Genomic DNA, 23,433 nt, shown 5'->3' with positions numbered 1-23,433 from the left:
CTAAAAAATTTGCAAAAACTACCAATATTTGATTTCAAAATATAAATGATTTTAGCACACCAAAATGTATTTATATATTTTTCTAAATTAGAGCAAAATTCGTTTTTATATAAAAAAATATTTTTCTAAAAAATGAGAAACTCAAAAATTATTATAATATTTATTTGTTTTAAAAATATATTTTAACGCAATTTTAATTAAACTCTTGAAACACTCCCCTTTATATCGATAAAGAAATATTTAAAATTGTGTATTTACTTTGTAGTTATACAGAATATATATTTTCTAACCTCACACTTCCTGGTACAAAACACACACTTTTCCAAAAAAAAAAATTGTATACATATATTTATTAGCACATAGCGCATTATGGATGTTTCATTAGATTTACGAGCAAAGGTTATCAGCGCTCTCGTGCGCGAGCGTTGTTTTCTGCTGCGCTTCACTAGCGGTAGATAACAGCCTTCCAAGCAGCATCTCACTCTGGCGGTTTCTATGACACGCGCTGCTTTCATACTATTCTCATCATTCGCCTACTGTTTGTCACACTAATCGGCAGATTCGAGATTACGAAAGTCAGCAACACTCAATTGCTGTTGCCTTGCCATTTTGCTCACTATCGTAAAATATATTGTTTGTATATAAAAGAAAAAGTTTAAAACCAAAAATAATAAAAAAATACCCAAAAAGTGCCGTAAGAACTCGCTGCAAAGCTAAAAATACGCGCGTTAGCTTAAGTTTTTGCCTCCAAGCGGCTCTAATCTGATCTGTAGTAAACAAAATTTGGTGTATTTGTCGCCTTATCAGCGGTATATTTTCCATTTCGGAGAGAAAAAAGCAGCTGGAACCAGTAAACTAAAGATTAACGTGATTCTTCGACTTGTCTTCGAGTGCGCGCCATCATTTGACAACAGTTTGTGTTGAGTAAAAGCGAGAGTGAGACGTGTCCGTCAATTTGCAACGTTATTTCGTGTTAGAAGAAGAGTTTTAAAAGTTTTTCAGTGAATCCGCGTCATGTTGAAGCGTTGTGCCACACGCGTCACGTGCCAATTGAAGCACACACAGCACTGTCGTTACAGCAGCAGCGCCAGCAATGTCGAGAGCGAATCGAAAGCGCGTCTAGGCATTATTGGTGTGCCCTTCTCGAAGGGTCAGGGTAAGGGTGGTGTAGAGAAAGCGCCTGCGTTGCTGCGCGAGCATGGTCTAGTGCCGTTGCTCGAACAAGTGTCCTGCGGTAAGCAATAAACTACCTCATAAGTGTGTGAATATATGTGATTTCAAAGTGATCCATCACAACAGGCCAACTGGAGGTGCACGACTATGGCGATCTGCAATTCGATGTGGATCCCATACCGACGGAGGCGCCGGAATATAGTAAAATCAAAAATTATGGCGAATTTATGGGCTGCAACAGAGCGCTGATACGCAAAGTGCAGCAACTGTTACAGGAGAACGATCAGTTCCTAACGATCGGCGGTGATCATGCAATTGGTTTTGGTAAGCAAACTGCTAATATGTCAGATTTAAGAGTCCATGTACTTAGATCTTATTTTTTTAAATAAAAAAAATATAATCTAAAATATAAAAGTCAATAGTTAGGGTATTTATACTTTTCATGAATAATAAAACAAATAAAATTTTTATTTGTAACAATATTTATTATTATATGTCGTTTTCTAAATAAACCTGAAAAATAGTAGCAGAAATTTAATTAAAATAAATTAATTGCATTATTAATTTCAAACTTCTCAAATATTTTCATTTCGTGCTCAATTTTCATTAAAATAATCCATTTCCGTACTATCTGTCGTTATTCGTCGCATTTCATGTAATTCATGCTCACCTTTCATTAAAATAACCACTTTCCTTACTTTCCGTCAATATACTCGTTTAATTGCATGCAATTAGCAAAAAAAAAAAAAATATCGCATGCGATTTTTTTAACCTCGAAAAGTTTCTTCGCTATGCTCCCATATGTCGCATTTTACCAGTCGCCCAGCAATTTTAGTAAGCATCTGCGATTTTTTTTTATAAAAATCGCATGCGACATATTTTTCGCTCGCATGACACAAAACGAATTTTTGCTGAAAATGCGACGCGCCACATTCTACCAGGCACCCAGAAATCACAGCAAGCAGCCGCCTGCAAAAGTGCGCGAAAAGTGTTGCATACTTTCGGGCGCTTTTGTACAATACAGTGGTGGCGACACACATTACTACCAAAATCGCTTATTATTGTATTTAGGCCTATATTTGCAAAGTAAACTATTTGAAATGCTAAAAAATGAATTTGTCAACGTTTTTCTTATGCGTATTTATATTTTTATTGAATATTTATGAAATTTTCTCCGTTATTATACATATTATTTAGGCTCCGTTGCTGGACATTTGCAACACACACCCAATCTTTCGCTGGTTTGGGTGGACGCACACGCTGATATCAATCTGCACAACACCTCGGAATCTGGTAACATACATGGCATGCCCGTTTCCTTTCTGCTCAAGGAATTGCGCGTCTTCTGGCAGCATGCGAAGCTCGAACAAACGGCACCGGTGTGGTAAGTCAAAATATACCTAAAAAATACTTACACGAATAGCGCATTAAGTCGCATTTGTTTATGTGATGCACACAGTTTACAGTTTACTAAGCCATAATTCCTTATCAGCAAAGGCGATAAGCGGCGCTGTTAGGAAAAAAAGTTGACAGCCAAGCAAAATGAAGAAAACAATTTGTTTTCGTTGTTTTTCCACACTGTCTATTTGCATTACTTTGCTTCTCTTTTCTGAAAATAAAAATAATATAAGTTTAAAAATAAAATATGTATGAATGCTGAAAGTGGGGAGGAAAGCGTGTGAAATTGGTATTTTTTACAAAAAAAAAATTCCTTCTAAGTGACTCCTCACGGCAGTGACATGTTGTCTCAGTTCATAAATGTGTCAATTGTAGGTCGTTCTAATCACTTGAACGCATCGCTCGTGAGTAGCTCTATGTAGCTGCTCGTCTCTCCCGTAATAATGTGTATTTTTTTGTGCTGTAATATTGAAATTGAAATTCGTCGTTTGTTTTTAATATTTTTAGCTTACAAATTACAGAAAGAGTTTTATGAAATATTTTCAATTTATTAGTAGTTCTTAAGCGATTTTTGCTATATGTCTATAGTATTTTTTATAAAAACACTTACTAGTATATAAAAATATCACAAATATTTTGAATTTCATACTTTGTACGTCGCATATTACATTCGTTCGCAGTCTTATTGGAAATGTACATACATACATACATAAACATTAACACTTAAAACTATTTGTACTTGTTTAGATATACATATATATATTTAATTGGAAGCTATTTGATTTCATTTCTTTTTTTTTCTATGTAAATGTTACTACTAGTAGCAAGAATACTTTGTATTAGAAATTGAAAAATAAAATAATTGATTGAAAATAAATTAATTAAAATAATTTTAAATATATTTATAACTAAATTTAAAAAAAAATATAAATAATGGTAATAAAATTATTTTAATATTAAAAGAAAAAATAGTTTATACAATAATATAAAATAAAATGTGATTATAAACATAAATTCAATAAATAAAATTATACCAAAGACATAATAGTATTAGTAATAATAATAAAAATATCAATAATAATAATGAAAAGTTGAAATAAAAATTATACAAAAACATCAAAAACATTAAAAATATTTAATATTTATAAATATAATTTCAATAAAACTATCTAGTTTTAAAACTGTGACGTCTTTTCAAAAGAAATTTTTTGCCTTATAAAACTAAATATTATGATTAAATAAAAATAAATTGCCACTAATAAATGGGTATTTTATACATATATAAAATATAATAAAAATAATATTAAAATATATATAAAAAATATAAAGAATTTGCTTTAAATTAAATATATACATTTTATAATTAAATTCAATAATTTTAGACAGTACAAATAATATTTTCGTTTACTTTTAAAACTCAATAGTAGCCAAAAAGATTGAGTTCTTTTAGTATAATTTAAAAATAAATAAAATAAATTTAATATTTTTTTTAAATTTCCGAAAAATTCAGAACTTAACCTCAAAATTTTCAATTTTTAACATTTCTATGCAAAAAAAAATATTTTTTGCGACTTTTTTTTAACTCAAAAGAAATAACACAGTTTAATATTTTTATAATATCCGAAAAAATATGAAAAAATTAGAACTTAAACTAAAATAGTTAATTTTTAAAAACAAAGAAATACACAGTTCTGAGTTCTAAAAATAAATTTAAAAAAATATTATTATAATTTCGGAAAAAAAAGAAAAATCAGAATTTAACCTAAAAAGTAGTCTTGGAGAGACAGTTGCTCACAAAATATAATACAAATAAAATAAATATTATTTTCTCCTAAAAATTAAGTACAATTCGCGCATAAAATAATTATTAACACTATAAATACAATAAATATATAATATATAAATACATATTAATTAAATCAGTCTAACTAATCGAAATAATGTAATTGCCTTGTGCTTAAAATTACATAGTTAGCTAAGAGCATAACTTAAAAGCTTTAAACTGTTAGCGAAAAAAAAAATAGATTAAATCTAAATTCGGGTGCTGTCAAAGAAATGAAAAATATCGCTTTGAGCTAATAATAAATAAATGTTAATACTTTTGTAAAGAACAAGAAAAAGAACGACGACGAGATAACTTTGCTGGTTTCGTAGAATTGGAAAAAATTACTGCAAATTCATTTTTTCTTTTTTTTTTTGGCTTTACGGCATTTTTTTTCGCTCCCTTTAATCGCGCTCAATTCCTGCCGTGTCTAAGCTTTTAAGCAATTATAATTACAATAATAAGTATAATGATGTAGCATATTCAACTTAAAATTACAAGAAGTTAGATAAAATTTACAAATAGAATAGAAAAATGGTTACAATGGTTGCTTGTGTCAACTAGAAACGAAATATATGTATGCATATACAAAATTAACTGGCAGAAATTTGCACATTAATGCAGAGCCGATATACATCTGTAAATATTTTTGACATTAATATTCGTAATTTATTGAATATTTCACAATTTAATATTTAAAAATTATTTAAAATGCAAAAAAAAAAATATTTTATTTGATTTTTTTAAATATTTTTTAATTTAATTTTTTTTTTTGCAAAATATCGGCTCTGCATTAATGCTTATGGCTATCTGTTTAGGTTGGCGCTAAGTGATGGATGTATTATGGTTATGCTTGTCTTATTTTTGCTATTGTCTGCTGCTTTGTACTGTTTTCATCATATCTTCATTTACAGAAAGAAAATATAAACAAGTCTTACAATCGCTTACAGAAATTATACACTAAATCGTTTTAAAAAAATAAGATTTTTAAATTCTTTACTAAAATATAATAATACAATAATAATTAAATACTTTGTACGTGAGCGGTTGGCGTTCAAGAAGTTCAAATAATCTGGGATACATTTTTTTATATATTTTTTACTGTGAAAATTAGCACACAAACACCTGTAAATAAACAAATCAGAATTAAATTAAAAATATTACAATACAATGTTTGGCAAAATGTACTTGTACGACTAAGTAAGTAATTAAACAGTTGAATAATGGAAGAAAAAGGTTGAAAATACAAACCGAGCGTTTATTTTTGTCGCATTTAACGGTTGACTGATTTTGAGAAAAACGAAAAATTTTGGATTTTGATATTTCTTTTTGTTTTTGCTTTTTGGTTTACAATTTGTTACGGCGCACATCCAAAAATTAACCAATAATGGGTGGGTATTGTTGTTGTAAATTCATAGAGAGAGAGAGTGAGAGAGTAAAATTAAACTAAAAATAAAGAGTGGAATGAATTATACAAGTCATAAAGCCAATTAAAGGAGAAATGTGATATGCTAATTTTTCAAAATATGAAAAATTATAATAACTGATAAAGTTTACTTACCGAAAAATATACACAATATACAGTTATACAATATACGTTTACATTTTACAAAACTAGACTCAACAAATGCGTGAAAACGTAGGAAATACCGTTGTAAATTCTTTTTTTTCTGTTTTTTTTTTTTTTTGTCTACGACGAGTTTTACGCTATGGCGAATTTAGCGTAGTGGTAACAGCTGCAAAAACTGAAAATTTTTTTGGCTTAAAATTTACACTAGACAAAGAAACAAAGAGTTACGAGAATTTGCTGTGCCGACAATTAGACGACACAAAAAAGTACAACAAATAACTGGAAAAAAGAAACGCTTAGCGATGGGATGGCGAGTCAATAATCGGTGTTTACAATATACGAACAGAAGTTTGGTCATCACAAATGAAATTGATGGGGGAAAAAACACAAGAAATGTGAGCACGACTAATCCTTCGCAGCATTTTATATACAGAAAACATAATTTGATTGAGGAAAAGGTCTCTCTGGCAGACGAGGTTTAATAGATAGAAGGAAAAAAATAAATTTAAAAAAATTTAAAATATATAAATTTCCAGAATTATAATTTCTAAATTAAAAAAACTTGAAAATTTAGAAATTTTAATTTTGAAAATTTAGAAACTTTAATTTTGAAAATTTAGAAATTTTAATTTTGAAAATTTAGAAACTTTAATTTTGAAAATTTAGAAATGTTTTTTCAATTATTTAATTATCTGGATTCTAGTTTGAGGTCAGTAGTGGGTTAAAAAAATTATTATTATCAAATTATCTTCTAAAAACAACTTTAACTAAAATGCTGCTTCAAAATTAGTTTTATAAAACGAACTTGAGTGAGAACCCGAGAATAAACTGCTGCCGACGTTGATTTAAAAACAAAATATCGCCCGCTTTTGCAAAGAATCACAGAGGGTGTTACTCAAAAAAAGGAAATTCGAACTAATGAGCTGAAAACCACAAAGCGAAAGCAACCTAAAAGTAAAAAATCACTAGCGAATTCATTTTTGGTACACTGCCGACAAGTTTTAACAATGCTATCAAAGGAAAAGTTGAAAGAAAAAGAAATAAAATCCAAAACCAAACCGAAAACAACTGAAGTCAAGAAAAAGTGTTTTATACACCTTTGCCTTGTGAAAACGTAATTCAAATGAAATTAAATGAAATTAGTGGCAAGAATTTAAAGTAAACGAGACAGGAACATAATGGAGAAAATTGAAAGATGTTAAAAAAAAATGAAAAAACGCACAATGAAAACACAAATTGTTGCAGAATATTTGTGAAATCAGTCATAAACGTAAAACGAATTGAGCAAAAAACAGCAAGTGAAATCAAACAAAACCACACACGATTTGAGAAAATCGCAGTCTAACAAACGAAAGTGCTGAATGCCTACGCACAACACAACAACTGAGTACAAAATTAGAAGTAAACAATATAAAAATTAAAATAAATTTTAAACAAAACACAAATTTAATGGAAAAATGCGCACAAATCGAAAATAATTGAAACACAAAGGTGTAGTTGTTGAAGCGAAGTAAAAAAAAATATATAAAAATATATTCAAAAAAAAAAATACCAAAATAAATATAAAAAATATTATAAAAACATATATTTAAAAAAATAATAATAATAGAAATTATACTCAAAAAAATTATAAAGTATAAATTAAAAAAAAAAAGTTATATTAAAAAATATACATATATAAAAAAAATATAATAAAAATATATATATGAAAAAATAATAATAGAAATTATACTCAAAAAAATAATAAAATATAGATTAAAAAAATATATAATAAAAATAATAATATAAAAAAATATATATTAAAAATAATAATATAAAAAAATATGTATGTATATTAAAAAAAATAATAATAGAAATTATACTCAAAAAATAATAAAATATAAATTTAAAAAAATTATAATAAAAAATAACAATAAAAATATATAATAAAAAAATAATAATATCATAAAAGTCGAAAATATAATTTATACACAAATAATGTATTAAAAAAAGAGTATATAAAATAATTATAGAAATGAATTGAAAAAAAAATATATATATTGGAAACGGAGCTACATCGAAACTAATACCGGAGTGAAAATACATTGGAAATATTACTTGTAATATTTGTTGTTGTTAAAATAAATGAAGAAAAACTCATAATCGTATTTTGAAACACATTTATATGTAATATTACTTTCTTTTTGGGTTTTTGGTTAATTCTTTTTTTTTTTTTGTTTTTGGTTTTGCTTATAATTTAACCGCTAGTATAATAATAATTAATATTATTATAAAATGTAATCATAATATTTCGTTAATATATGTAATAATAAATTGCATTAAATATCATTTTGGTTAAATGTGTATATAAGAAATGAATAAATTAAACTTTATAAACTTATATAATGTCTTTGTTAAATATCAATATCAATATTTTAAATTAAGTTTTCTTTTGTTTGTTGATATTTTTAGCTTTTCATATGACATTGAAAAGTCTTATTTTTCCTTCAAATACATAATGTAGGATACAGAACACGTTCGAATCAACACAAAATTTTTCTTATTTTTTCATTTTTTAGAAATAATAATATTTAAAATGTTAAAACATTTTTGTTGAGTATTTTTGTAAATAAAAACAGAATTCACACTATAAATATTGCAAGTGTTTCAACTGCACATAATATCAACCATAATTAAGTACTAAAAAAAATTTGCTTTGGAATGCTTTGAAAACACAAAGAAACTTGTAAAATTCGTTTCCGCTTTTTTTGTTCAAGGAAAGTTTTCGTTATTTCGCTAATTATTACGCTTTTGACTTATATAGTTTTCTTAAGGGTTTAAGTTTTCCAGACTTTGTTTTTGCATTTTGACTAGCATTGGAATGATTTTTATGACTTTTAGTTTATTAGTTTTAAGTATTACTCATAATTTGTTGTTTTTGTTTTTTTTGTTTAATACTACAAAAAATTAGTTTGAATTCTTAATAGAATTCGACTTGCGAGATCATTAGCATTTAGCCTTTACAGCTGTTTGACTAGAAAGAAAATTCACAGAATTTTTCAAAAAATAATTAAAAATTAGAAAAAAAGAGTTTTCTATAAACACCTATGTATGTAGTTCGAAAACAAACAATTGGGAGAACACGCGTAGTTAAATTAAGTTATAGCATATCCTGCTAGCACTCATCGAGTTGAAAGGAGGCGAGAGAGTAGAAGAGAGCCAATGAATATGTTGCGAATGCGCCGCCACAAATTAACACAGTTTACAACACAATGTGTTCGACAGACAATGCAGCATAAAATCGAGAAACAAACGAAAATGGCAAACGGAAAAACGGAAAATCAAACCAAATGAAATGAAACATATATGTATGACAAAAACGAAAACCAAAATAGTAGATACAACAAAAATTAACCAACCAACGAAATATCGCTATACAACCAACGAAAAACAAAGAGAGAGAAAGTAAGAAGAATTTACAAATTGGTAAAAGTAAAGAAAGCGGGATATATATAATTTTTTTTTGCTGTGGGGGGGTGATGAAGTGATGAGAGGCTAATAATAATGCAATGACATGAGAGCGCGTGACACACATAAAGCGAGTGCATATGTTTTTATGATTTAATATTTATTTTTTTAATTTTTTTTCAATAAAATTTTATCAAAATATTAAAGAAATTAAAGAAAAAAAATTTAGAAAATTTTATAATAAAATGTTATCGAAAAATTAAATTAATTTAATTATTAAATATAAAAAAATTGTATTTAAATTAATTTATTATTTTCATTTAAATTAATAATAATAATAATTTAATTATTAAATATAAAATAAAATTTTCTTCTTATATTTAATAATTAAATTATTACAATTTTATTCAAATTAATTTTATTTTATTTAATAATTAAATTATTATTATTAAATTAAATAAAAATAATAATTTAATTCAAATACAATTTTTTAATATTAAGTAATTAAATTAATTTAATTTTTCGATAAACTTTTATTACAAAAATTTCGAAAATTTTTTTCTTTAATTCTTCAAACGCACCCGCGCTTATGTGTGTGTGTGCAACGCAAATAAAAAAAAAAGAGTTAATGGAGAATATACAGAAATCATAAAGGAAACGTAGTGGAAGTCATGAGCTCATGGACACAAACTAAATGATGATAATGATAATAATCAAATAAAAACAAATTAAATTCAAAAATCAAAATTAATATTTTATTTAAGGTTAAAAACACAATTTGTTGTTGTTGTCGAAAGTCTTTTTTTACGCTTCAAATATACGCGCAACAATCCGCATAAATAATGGCGCATTTAACTTTCATGTTTCAATACAATTTTGATGTTTTTTTTTTGTGTGTGTGTGGGAAATACAAATTGAATTAAACTTTAAATTTAATTAAAATAAAAACACAAACTTATAATTAAAATTAAAATTAAAAGTAATGATAAATTTAAAATTTCTATTTAGCATAATTGCTGTGTTAATTAAAAAAAATTGTATTTAGAGAAATCTGCTAAAATATTTAAATATTTTTGTGCATATTTTTCTTCTGCACAGCTTTTGTGCGAAAAAGTTTTCAAAGTGGCACACAAACTCTCATACGAAATTTGTGTGTAAAAATGTAGTTCGCGTGGAACTCAGGCGGTCATTGGGTGGGACAAAGAGAGCGTCGTGTGTCGATTGATTGCCGAGTTGTGTGCCATAAAAACAGGACGTGTAAGATACACACAATACAGTTATGCTAGGACATTGTAAATTCGAAGTGACAATTTTTTTCTGTTTTTAGTTGAAAAATGCATAATTTTTGCCATGCGCTATTCTAATGAGCACGCTAAAAACGCGCTCGGTTACCGAGAAATAAGTGAGAAACAACGTAAAAACGTCTTGTGTTCTTACTTATTAGAGTTAAAAGCGCTAAAGGCTATAAAAAATTGTTTTTAAATTTTTTTTTCAATTTTCAAGTTTTTTCTTGGCATGTTACAGCGCCCGTCACGGCGTAAACCGCACGTTTTAGCAATTTTCGAAATGTCAACCAACATTTTATGCATCTTTTTTTGCCTCGACTTGTGTGATTAGTTACATAAACAGCAGAAATTAAAATGTCAATTTGTGTTGCATATGAGTTCAGGGGTATAATACAATAATATCAAATAATAAGAGTAAGAATAAAATAATTATAATATAAATTGAAATATAAAAATAATTAAGAATAATAATAATTATTTGTCGCAAAAGAGCGTAGGTGTAACTTTACAACGCTGTAAAGCGTAAAACCTGCAGCTGTACAGCAAAATTTCTCAGCGCTTATATCATTTTTATTTTTTGCATATGCTTTTTTTTACAAAAATTGTATTTTATTCCGCATTATTCAGCTTTTGCGCCGCGAATTGCAATTTTTGTAATTTTTTTATAATTTTTTTTTTTCAATAAAATACTAGCGCTTTTGCAGTTGTTTCAGACATTTTGTCGCTGTAGACAATTTTATTCTCATTCGCTGTGTACAAATATTGTGTGTGTGTGTGTGTGTAAAACATAGACATAAACAAAAAATTATTATTATTATTATTTTAAATTATAAACGGTTAATAAAGTAATATTGAATTGAAATTAAAATTAAAATTATGTGAACGCAAATCAATTACAAACTTAACGCAAGGTATGCGATGAAACGAGCTCTAAATAAGATAAATATATATGTATGTAAAATATTACAAAACAAAAAATAAGTCAATTAAAACTATGGTTTACAAACGCTAGTTACTACTATTTGTTGTTTGTTTGTTAAGTTAAAAAAAAATGATTAAAATAATATTAGAAATCATACAAAACAAACTGAAAACCCATGAAAATAGTAATTATTATTATTATTATTTCTCTGTCCCATACTTGTGTTGGTTGCTTCTTTTTTCTTTCGCTTTTCTTCATTTTAGTTAAGGTACGCATATTATTCATAAGTAATTACTACGAAACATAAAACATTCACATATATGTATATAAATTGTGTGTCATTATGTGAAAATTAATAAATTAAAAACTAATAATTACTTAAAAAGAAAATTAAAATATGCCATGAAACGCACACACATTTCAAAAATGCAATTTGTAAACAAAATCAAATCAAATCAAATCAAATTATAAAAAAAAACAGAAAACACTAAATTCTTGCAACTTTCTAGTGCCGGTATATATGTATTTTAAGTTTAACAGTTGCTTTTGTACGTCAATTTGAGTTGGTTGGTTGGTTGTTTGGTTATACAGTACGCGTATCACTTCAACGCCGCTGCCATTTTAATTCTCATTCTCATGCTCTTACAGCTTCATCTGACTTTGTGTTGGTCGCGGTCTGTGTTTATTGAAAAGCTTCGCGTTTTTGCACATATTTTGTGGCGCTTTTGCTAAACATATTGTTTGCTTGCTTGCCGACTCCCTTCTACTCTCACTACTACTTTCTTTTTAACCATTGTGCTCTCTCAATTGTTTATGCATTTTTTAATTAAACATTTACTTCTTTAAAACGCAGCGCTGCAACCCAAGTACGCACCTTTTATTCGTATTCACTTCGCTTGCTTTTGCTTGATTTCTATTAAATTACGACTTTCTTGACAATATGTGCTTGCATAACGTATCTCTCTCATTTGCGCACGCGCTCTTAACTCTATTTGCCCGTAACGGCTTGCGTATCATTGCAGTTGCTGCATTTCTCTAAATTGGAAATTGGCGTTTATACCGCGGCGTCAAGAAAATAGAAAGCATAAGTTTTTCATCATCATCAACATCAACATCATTGCAACTACTTCATACATACATAAGTGTTGTTGTTGCTGTTTGTTTGTTTGTTTTAAGTTTTCTCATTTTTCTCTAATGTTTAATAAAACTTATTATGCTTAAAATAATTGCTAATATATTAAAAAGTAAATTTTCAATAAAATATATGCAAAAAATTTATACTTTCTTCTGAGATACACATTTTCGCGTAGACACTATTGCACAGAATATCCTTTCGCTCCGTAGCAAAACAAAATTATGTATTTATAAACGCTTTTTTACAACAGACCGCATTTGATTTTTGTAAATAATTTAGTGTGTGTGCAATTTGAACTAAACGTTAGCACGCGCTATTTTCTAAACGTTAGAGAATTGTAAAAAAAATGTGTATAGAAATCGCTACAGCGTTTGTATATAACATGCGCTCAAAATATCTTATTTTTCATTTAAAATAGTGATTTTTAAAAACCACCTGAACTTCGAAAATTTTTCGAACATGAAAAATAGCCGACCATTAGAAAGTACAATTAAAGTAGTTCAAATGCAGCTTCAAACGCTGCTGAAAATTTGTTTTTATACAATTTTTAACGAACTCTCTGGCAAATAAATGTTTCGAACATTCAATGTGGTCAGCCGAAAAGCGCTCATATTTTAGAAATCTATGAAAATAACAACAAAATACAGTTTTTGCAGCCGCAGCGGATATTTGGATAAAAGAATACTTTGTTTCTTTCTCTTTTATCAGTCGCTGAATGATTTACCATTTAAACATAATACAATTGCATTGCGCGTTTTTGCTTTTCTTTTTTTCGATTTATTAAATTAACGCTGTAGCCGTGCATTTTATCGTTTTGTATGATGTATATGTATGTGTGTGTGTGTGGTGTGTGGTTTAGTTACTAATAGCTGCATATCTACTCCTGTTGTTTTTAACTTTAACTTGCTATGCGACATTGAAACGTTTTTAAGTTATTTGTATGCTTGCTTGCAATTCAGACTTGCTTATCGCCTAACTAACTGCTTTAGTTTTTCCTTCAACACATTTCTCTTTTTTTTTCTTTCATTTTGCATTTTTGTTTTGCATTTTTGACTAGAATTCTTGTTTGTTTCATGCGTTTTGTGTATACTTTTTTTGTTTTTTCTTCTTCTTTTTTCCACCTGTTTCGTTTCGTCTCTATGCCATATGCTTAAGTGTAAAATATTTTTCTTTTTTAAATTTAACTTAATTAAATTATTTGTTCTTATGCGTTTTTTTTCGCTTAGCGTTTGCTTTACTCATACTGCAGAGCTTGTTCTTTTTTCACTTTGTTCATGCTACTCGTTTACACTTATGAAAAAAATATTAAATATATATATATTTAGATATATATGTTTAACAAACTGTGAGCGACTCCAGTTGTTGTAGCATCAAAAAAATGTACTAATAATATAACTATATAATAAATATTGATTACTTGTTTTCTGGGTTTCTTTTTGTTTTGTAACTTTTCACTTGCTACACTGCCTGCTTACCTAACCTCAATTATAATTTGTTAAATAGAATTAAATGAAAAAAATCTATGCGCGTATTCACCGTGCGCGTTTTAACGTTATAAAAAAGTTTTTCGTAAAAACGCTAACACCGTGAATACCCACAAGAAGCTAATTTTTTTTTTTTGCTAAATTGAAATTTGTGAACTTTTAAAACTAAAACCACTTAACAGCTACGAAAAATATAGGTTTATATAAATATATGTATGTATATGTAGACAAACACGTACATATATGCATGTAAGTTTAAATTTGTGTGTTGTTATAATGTGTTTGTGTGTCGTAAAATGTTAATGCGAAAATAAATTATATTGTATACATATGCACATAGTATAAGCCGTATAAACATTATTTTTCTTTTAAACATTATTGCGGTACGGTACTTGGTTGAATTTGAAAGCAAAATTGTGGGATAAATCAAATAAATATCCATATGTATACATATGTTGGTTTGTAGATATACATAAAAATTAATATTAGTTGTTTGTGTAAATATGCAATAAATATGTATATAAATATATTTTGCTTAATTACTTACGTACGTACACTAATTAATATATATAAATATGTATATTTATATGTATGCGTGTGTGTATGTGTATTGTATATGGACTGTATATATAAATATATGTAAATTATGTGTACAAAATAGCTGGGAGCACACGCGCGTCAATTTTACATGAACACACAATTTTATTTTATATTTTTTGTTTTAGAGAAAAAATTATAATTTACGAGTGTGGGTACAAGAGAAAAAAAACACAACAACAAACATAAGAGTAGTAGCTGTGGTGAGAAATCGAACGCATCGCAAAAATTATATATTAATAAATAACTGTAAAAAAACTTGAAATCTTTTAGTTAAACGCTTGATTCAAAAATATAATTTTTAGAAATTTCAAACTCATATGGGTTGTAGCAAGTATGTAGCAGCAGTTGTGGCGCATTTAAACGCCAAACTCAAATTAAACTCAATTGAAACAAAGAAATCAACACAAGATGCCAAATGTATTGCACTACGAAACGAACGTAAACAAATGGGCAGGGGTATTCATTTTGCAGCACAAACGAACACAAAATCGTAATTGTAACAAATTTCTATTAAATTATATTTTAACAATACAAAATTGCGCCACAAATGAATACCCGCGCAACTATTGTTTGTAAAGAAATCAAATTATGTTTGAAAATAAACAAATTGGATTTTTGCAAAAAACATTACAAAATTGTAAATGTATGTCTGTGTGTCAAAAATATATATGTATACGTGTAAATGTATGTATATATGTACGCAGCCTAAAACACTTCACACTAAATTATGCATAGTTTGTATTTGTATTTTGGGTGTTTTGTGCTTCACATTGCAATTTTTTTGTCTCAAACAAATTATTGAACGTTTATGTTATGCGCTTTTTGTGTAAGAGTGTTGGCGAAAATGTTGTGTTGCACTCGAGATGTATGATGAATGCAAATTCGCTGAATTTTTATAGCTTTGCAACAATTCAGCTAACCGTAATGTATATTCAGCGCTGTTGTTCTGTTTTTAAATATAACAATTTATGTTTTACATTAATTTTTTCGTATTCAGCACATTACAAACGTTATTCAGCACAACTGTTCTGTTGTTAAAATAGCAACTTGTAATTCACTTGAAATTTTTCGAATTCAGCACACTACAAATGGTATTCAGCGCGCATTTGCTGACATTCAGCGCTTAAAAACTGCATTTATTTAACATTTTAAAGCTATATGCTGGTTGAAGGCATACTCTTAAGTTGTTTAAGCTATTCAGCGCCTATACATTTATTTCAAAATTATGTTATTCATAATTCAGCGCATCACTTGCATTAACAAAAGCTTGAAAGGCCTGAGAGCAACACTACTTCACATTATTTTCGCCACCAAATTACACAGCAAGCTGTGCGTTGGTTTTCTGTCAATATGCAAACAATTTATGTTTTAAAAAATTAAATTTTTATGTTTAATAGGTTATGTATGTTTGTATATTAGTTTAAAATGTATATTGCATGTCACTTGTTTGTGAATTTTAATTATGTAATTGGAATTATTTTATAATAAAATTTAATTTTAGCCTGCTGGAGGCGCATTTATTTATTTAATAATTATTGTAATTATTGTTTCGCATTCGATACTGTCTTGTTAGGGTTGTTTAGCTCATTTAAAATTCCAAGAGATCTACTTTTTCTATAAGTTGTCCATTTGCGCACGCAGGCTTTGCCCCTTTATTTTCTAGTTATATTTTTTATAAACTTACACCAAACTTTTGGTTATTTCTTAGTTATATTTTTTTTAATTATTTAAATTTAAACTTTTGCTATTTAATACTGTAGCAGCCTCCTTGACGTTGCTTTAACTATAATCTCTAAGATTATTACTCATATATTATTTTATTTACTATTTTTTTGTTTTCGTTTTTTGCTAGTTCTTTAAATAATTAAAAATTGGTAAGCTTTCCATTAGTTGTTTTTATTTTAATTTAATTTAATTTAAATTACTTGTTATCGCCTCTGCTCGTCTGGATTTTCACTCTTGTATGTCACTAAACCCAACCATTAACTTTAGCTATTTTTAAGATATTTTCTTTTTATGTTTTGCTAAGCTTTATATTTGAAAATTATTAATATTATTATAGCGCTTTTATAGCAAGTAGCGCAGCATTTAAACTTTTAATTAATGTTTTTTTAATTGTTATATAATTAACTTTAATTTTTTACTTAAAAACCTGCGCACGCATACACTCGTCTATCTTCAAACATTTCTTTCGAGCGCTTTGCTACACATTTTATTGCAATTAGATATATCATTTGCTTTTAACGCATATTTTTTTTAGTTAGAAAACGTATAAAAATTGTCAACTTTTAAAATTGCAAATGAAATTTAAAATACTTTTATTGCTGCCGGCAGGCCAAGTTTGTGATTTACGCCATTTACGACGTTTCGGAAGATTCTTGTTTGCCTTTAATTTCTTAATTATTATTTTTGTATTTTTTAAGAATTTTTTACTAATTCTTTTATGGTTACTGCCTAATTGGCGCTCATTGAGCTATACGGTTTGGTGAAATACTTATGCAGTAGTAGTTTTCGTACAACAATAGTTTTTGGAATTTATCGAAATGGTTTTTAACCTGGAAAATCATGTGTTGATCTCTTCGTTCGTTTTAAATTTGTAATAGGGTACGCATTTAATTTTTCTTTTTTCACACATACAATTTGGCTTTTGTTGTTGGTAGGGGTATTAACAAAGATTACTTAGTATTTAGAAATTCTAGCGGATGCAGATATATTTTTGTTTTTAGACTTAATTTTGCAATACTTTCGCTTTCATTATTTTTCCTTGCATTTTTCTAATTTACATCCAGTGTAATTCGTACGAGTAGTGAAAATATGAAAACATTTTCGTGACTGTGCGCCGCACAGCTGAACAATTCAGAGATTTAATAAAAATATATTTACTTTTATGCGACGGCACATGTGTATACGCGCACGAACTGACACACAGACACAGAGGCAAGCGTTGCAGCTGTTGGCTAATTTAAAAATAACACAAACTTTTGAGTAATAATTTTCGCGTTTCGCTTGCCAATTTGCTTCCCATACAGGCAATGCTAATTTCTAAATTAAGCCAACACTAGGCACAGCACAGTGAAATTGCCAAAATTTGCAAGATTTTTTTTTTTAATATGATACATTTTTCCTTGATTGCTTTGGCATTGTGAAATTCAGTTGAGCGACAAACACACAAACATACATGCGCTGAACTATGGCTGATTGGGAGTGCCTACAGTAACCACCCCAATTGTTTGTGGCGTGTGGGAAGCTAACCGCCTGCTTACGCGCACAACGGGTGGTTGCTAGCGGCATTTGTCGCGCCATTTTACGCATTTGTGTGCGTCCATTTTCTTTTTTCGCAAAGCCAACGCGTGGGTGGAAGTTGATAAGGAAAATGTATTCAACTGACACTCATTGCTTGTTTTTCGTTTTCATATTTTCACTACACTGCAGTTACACTGAATCGATTCACTCTACTTGCAAATGCTTTGATAACCGTAAAATTTTGCTACAACACACATTTCTTGTTGCCAATATTTTCCTGCACCTTTCTACTACTCCGCGCTTGTGATCTTGTTTTAGTTTGTACAGTGTAACAAATTAGATTAATTAACCTCACTTTGTAAAGTTTATCAATTAATTTAATTTCCAGCATTGTATTGCTGCAAGTTGGGATTTCTTTAGCGTTTATACTTTACGAATATGCTTAAATGGTAAAATACAATTGAAAAATGGAAAATACGTGGTTGGCGTGCGCTGCGTAAGTTGGGGGGAGGAAGAGCACCCTCACCCTCCCCACAACACGCTTTGCGCCTCACACAATTTTATCAACATCAAACAAAGCCAACCAGCGCATTTCCACCAACTTGCCTGCGGTCGGGTTACAGCTCCGCTCCGCGTTCACTGATCCGCAATTATGCTGCTGTTGTTGTTGTTACTACTGTATTTCCGCTACTTTTGTATCATTGATGTTATTGTTGTTGTTTTCATTGTGTATGCGTGTATTGCTGTTACATTTGTTTGTTGTTGCTGTTGTTGTTTACTACTACTACTACTATTGTTGCAGTTAGCTGTTACTACTGTAGAGATTTTACGCTGGAAAGATACTTTACTTTGATTTGTTGGTCTTGAAGCTGACTTGCAGCACCCGATTGCCCAGTGTATAACCGTTCAGTGCACGAATTGCCATTGCCGCTTCATCATAATTGGTCATCGATACGAAGCCGTAGCCTTTGCATTGATTTGTGGTTTGGTCCTTAACAATTTTAACCGATTGCACAGCGCCGAATGGGCCGAATAGCTGCCACAGTGATGCCTCCTCAGTTTCGGGTGCCAAATTGTAAATAAAAATGGGATAAGCACCGCCCGGACCACTAGCCAAAGCACTAGCAGCGGCCGCTGTCGCACCCAAACCATTTGGCAGCATAACATCGAGCATATCGCCGGCCATGGGTGAGAAACGTGCCAAGCCCTTGTTGACTGGCGTATGCATAGCTCCGCCGATGCGCCGCACCAACTGTGGATTGAGGAATGCTGGCAATTGTGGTTGCATGATTTTGCTGGTGCTACCCGGTGTATTGGAGAATTTCACTACAATCGGATCGGTACAATCCGGCGGCGTGGTGCCGTTGAGTGCAATAATGGCGCGTGTTGCTTCCTCACGCTTATCGAAACGTATGAAACCGACACCTTTGGTCTGTGAATCATTGCCGGCATTCTGTAGTATACGCGATGTTATTATAGCGCCGAATGGTGCAAAAATCGCCTCCAATTCTTGTTGTGTCATATTCTTCGGCAGTCCCGAGACATATAAATTGGCACCCTTAATGGCGTCCGATGAGGGGCGTGCAAATGACACCTTGATGGTTTTATTCTGTAAACGCAATCCATTCAATACGTTAACGGCCTGTTCGGCATCCTGTGCGCGTACATAGTTGACGAAGCCATAACCCAAACTCTGACCCTTATTTGGTCCTTGTGGGTTCAGTGGATCCATAAAAGCTTGCGATTTGTCGCGTATCAATTTTACAGACTCAATTTCGCCCACACTAGAGAACAGCGAACGTATCTCATCTTCCGTCATTGTTTGTGGCAAATAGTTGACTATGAGATTGGTACGAGTCTCGGATGAGCCATTACTGCCATTCTGTTGGTTATTCGTATTGCCATTGGTAGTTTGTTGTTGTAATTGCTGGGTAACGGCTGCAGCGGCGGCGGCGACGGCTTGTTGTGTTTGCTGTTGCTGCACCTGTAAAATGGCCTGCTGCACCTGCTGCTGCTGTTGCAGTTGTGCGGCTGCAGCAGCGGCAGCAGTCTGCGCAGGCGATGCATTCGAAGCGGCTAGGGCGGCTGCGGCAGCGGCCGGATTTGCAGCGGTTTGAGCCATTAGTTGGGCCTGAGCGTCTACTGTGCCTGCAGCACCGGCATTCGCCATCATAAAGTCCACTAAGTAACAGGCGATGGCGCAGAGGGATGAGTTAAGTCGGTTAGAAGCGGACGTGGGTTATGTAGATGAACGATATTGAGAGATACATGGAAGAAACAAAACAGAATACAAATTTAGAACATGAACTGACATTTTAAAATACTAGAGGTGAATGAATGCATCCAAACACTTTTGTAAGCTGTTTTTACATATTATTAGTTGTAACAAATTGAACGATGATCCAAGTATTAACTCGCAACTTAATCACAGAGAACTTGTCGTTTTTTTATTTAGGATATATATTCCAACTCATTGTCATATATTTCTGTAAATCAACAAGCTTCATGTGATACTATATCCAGTATGATTGCCCTTCAAATATCCCCGTTGTTATACAACTGTTTCAGACATATTAATTTTACTAAATATCTACGTTTGCCTTACGAAATCGTATATTATTTAATTGTAAATATGTATGTATGGCGATTGTCTTAATTACAGACATGAATGTGTATAATTAAAACAATGGAAAATAGTAAAAACAAACGTGATATACGACTAATATTCATAGGTGCATATACTTATTTTTGTGTCATTTGACTTGCATGACTTTGCAACAAAGAAATGGCAATAAAGTCTAGTACTTAAATACGTTAAAACTTGCATGTATGTACTGTGTGATCAAAATATTGTAACTAAAATGTTGCTAAAATTAAGTTTTAAATTCTTTTTCACATTTCATTTGTATTTTATTCCCAGTGATTACAATTTCGAACAAATTAATAAAATAGTGTCGAGTAAAAATTAAACATTTGTTAAGAATATCGCGCCTCACCTTTATGACATACACACATACATACTACAAATTAGACATATTTAAAAAAACAAACACCGACCAGCTATAGCTATAACAAACGCGTTTTACATTCATTAACAATAAACAAAAAGCAGTTTTAATGTTTTTCATTTTATAGGGTGGGGACAATACCGCCACCGCGGTTAAAAACGCAGCGTCGCTAGTATTAGAACAAAATATACGCGCAAATGCAAATACAAACATTACAATTTTAATTCTATTTTGTACAGATGCTCCGACGCATGAAAGAATGAAATAAAACTACATACCAAAAAGGAATAGACAATATGTGCATTTTCAAGTATATGCATATGTACATCCACCCGTATGTATGTATATGCGGAAACGACGGCGTTGGCAGTGGCGCTCCACTATAAGCCAGCGTTTTCATTTTATGTACAAACTTACAAACGAACTTGCTATTATATAGTCATGCGCTTTACTTTTTTTATTGGAATACTCACTTGCGTTGGCGTGTGTTTTTCTCGTTGCGGCAATAATTTTGATGCTTTTTCACAACTTCGCTTTTGCGTAAATTTGTTCTTTCACTTTAATGCTGCGCTGTCTCGACGTTGACGGCTGCGTCTCTTATGTCAATGTTGATAGCTAAAAAGTCGTTGGCAACACTGAATTGAAGCGTGTGTGGAATTCGGGAGAGAGCTGCTAATCGATTTATCGATTTTCTTTATATGAGTGTGTGTATTTTGCTTGCCGCTACCTTTTTCTGTACTTTTTTATATAAATTTTCCGCTAGTGTTGTTTGCTCATATATGTAGATACACTTTTTCTGGGTGTATTTTTCGTTTGATTTTGCACGATGTTTAAGAATTAAGCTTCTTTTTGTTGTTTCTGCAAATTAAATACATTTGGTCAAAAAAATTGTGCGAAAAAACACTTAAAATTTACAACAAAACTACATCTTAGATAACTGATAGCGGTATTAGAGAATATCTAAATTGCATGCATTTTTTACAAATTGTATAATGTCGTATTTCCAGTTCTTTTGGCATGAATATAAAATAAGCGCTTATACGCACACACACAAATATGTAGAGTACTTGCACGCAATTTCATGTCGCTATTGCTGTCACTTTTCTGTTTCTATGAGATACTTTTCTTGTTGTAGTTCAACATTGCAATGCAAATTTATATATACAATACAATTTACTTTTCACATTTGTCTCTTAGCAAATTCATATTAATTAAATAAAATGTGTTTGCACTAAAAACGTTTAGTCTCTCAACTATTGCATTCGTCCGTCCATCCATCAATTATTGCGTCCCTTGCACCGCTGCAGAATTCGAAATCACACCGAACATGCCCGTGCCCGTACCCGTGGGACGACCGCGTTCCTATTTTAATATTTTTACTCCACCTGAACACAAAAATTTCTTTTCCTCTGCCCTGCGCAATTGTGACTTCCGACACAATCAATCGATATATTCACAGATGCCAGCTAGCTTGTTCGTATAATCGTGTCACTCGTCTATTGTCCGGTTGATTTGTGCTGCTGTTGTTGCTGCACCCTTTTCCTTTGCACGCTACGATCTTGGTTTTCCTTCGACTTTTCCAATTTAACGACGCAACAATGGAGTTTAATGAACTTTGCTCACACGCGTTCAATTAATTACAAGCATTAATATAGACAATTACCGTACAAGTGGACACATATAAATTTGTAAGATATTACGCCATTCACAAACACAAATTCGTTAAATTATCGAATTTTCACTTAGCCCCCTTTATTGCTTTTCCAAAAAATTTTCTCTACCCAACAAAATACACACATATATATGTATGCGAATACTGGCGTAATTAGTTTGTAGTCGTGTCGTGTAACTAACGAATACTTTTTGCAGTTCTTATAAATTTTCAACTTTTTATTACTATGCTACTTCGCTCCACTAAGCGTTTTAATTTGTTTTATGACTATTAAAATATTTTTTTCTTCGTTCTCTACCTTTTATGTATACTAGTTAATGCTTTTGGTTTTTTTTTTTCTCTAATTAATTTTGCACAATAAAGACGACAATTTCACCCGAGAATTGATGTGTTTACGGCGAGCGCACGAATTCAAGTGAAGAACGAATTTCATAGATGTGAGAATCGAAGTTACGAATTCACAAACGAACGCAAAGCGGCACGGCGTCGACAGCGCAGCACAAACCAACGAGCACGACGTGCTGCGGAGTCGACTACGACGTCATAAACGCCGCTTTGCGCTTTTGTGCGTTGCCGGATTTTTTATGACTTCGTTATTGTTTAGTATGCTCCATAGAGCAAACTACACTTTTCCCCCTGTTGTATGGTGTTGTGTTAGTGTATGTTTGTGTGT

At 30.4% G+C, this 23,433-nt stretch overlaps 2 protein-coding genes across 7 annotated transcripts in view; one reads left to right on the top strand and one right to left on the bottom strand.

Annotated features, from left to right (window-relative positions):
* Window positions 1-621: 621 nt before the first annotated feature.
* LOC105208770 (arginase-1) overlaps window positions 622-23,433 on the top strand; it is a 32,142-nt gene continuing 9,330 nt past the window's right edge. The window contains exons 1-3 of the mRNA XM_011178801.3: window positions 622-1,234; window positions 1,300-1,497; window positions 2,371-2,557. Of these exons, the coding sequence (XP_011177103.1) occupies window positions 1,015-1,234; window positions 1,300-1,497; window positions 2,371-2,557 (605 nt within the window). The 5' untranslated portion in view covers window positions 622-1,014. The remainder of the gene's footprint in view (window positions 1,235-1,299; window positions 1,498-2,370; window positions 2,558-23,433) is intronic.
* On the bottom strand, window positions 1,022-23,217 carry LOC105208769 (protein elav). Of its 6 annotated transcripts, none has more exons than XM_029038007.2 (4): window positions 23,059-23,217; window positions 21,562-21,946; window positions 18,929-20,261; window positions 1,022-2,782 (listed from the first exon to the last, which is right to left on the bottom strand). In XM_029038007.2, coding segments are annotated over exons 2-4 (1,455 nt in total). In that variant the 5' UTR covers window positions 21,563-21,946; window positions 23,059-23,217; the 3' UTR covers window positions 1,022-2,661. The 6 variants fall into 6 exon arrangements, with proteins under 6 accessions (XP_028893840.2, XP_011177102.3, XP_054088575.1 ...); XM_011178800.3 differs by having other exon boundaries at window positions 18,929-20,228; XM_054232600.1 differs by lacking the exon at window positions 23,059-23,217 and adding an exon at window positions 22,752-23,030.

This window comes from Zeugodacus cucurbitae, chromosome 5 (assembly GCF_028554725.1).
Source record: "Zeugodacus cucurbitae isolate PBARC_wt_2022May chromosome 5, idZeuCucr1.2, whole genome shotgun sequence".
Lineage (NCBI taxonomy): Eukaryota > Metazoa > Arthropoda > Insecta > Diptera > Tephritidae > Zeugodacus > Zeugodacus cucurbitae.
Note: the sequence above shows the minus strand (reverse complement) of the source record. Positions and strands in the feature narration are given on the sequence as shown.

What these genes read in the sequence shown, in the direction of transcription:
- LOC105208769 (XM_029038007.2), bottom strand. An exon ending in TTCAAGACCAACAAATCAAA is followed by an intron (nt 2,783 to 18,928) that starts GTAAAGTATCTT and finishes TTTTATTTTCAG; the next exon opens with AAAAGAGAAGCAAAGTAATG.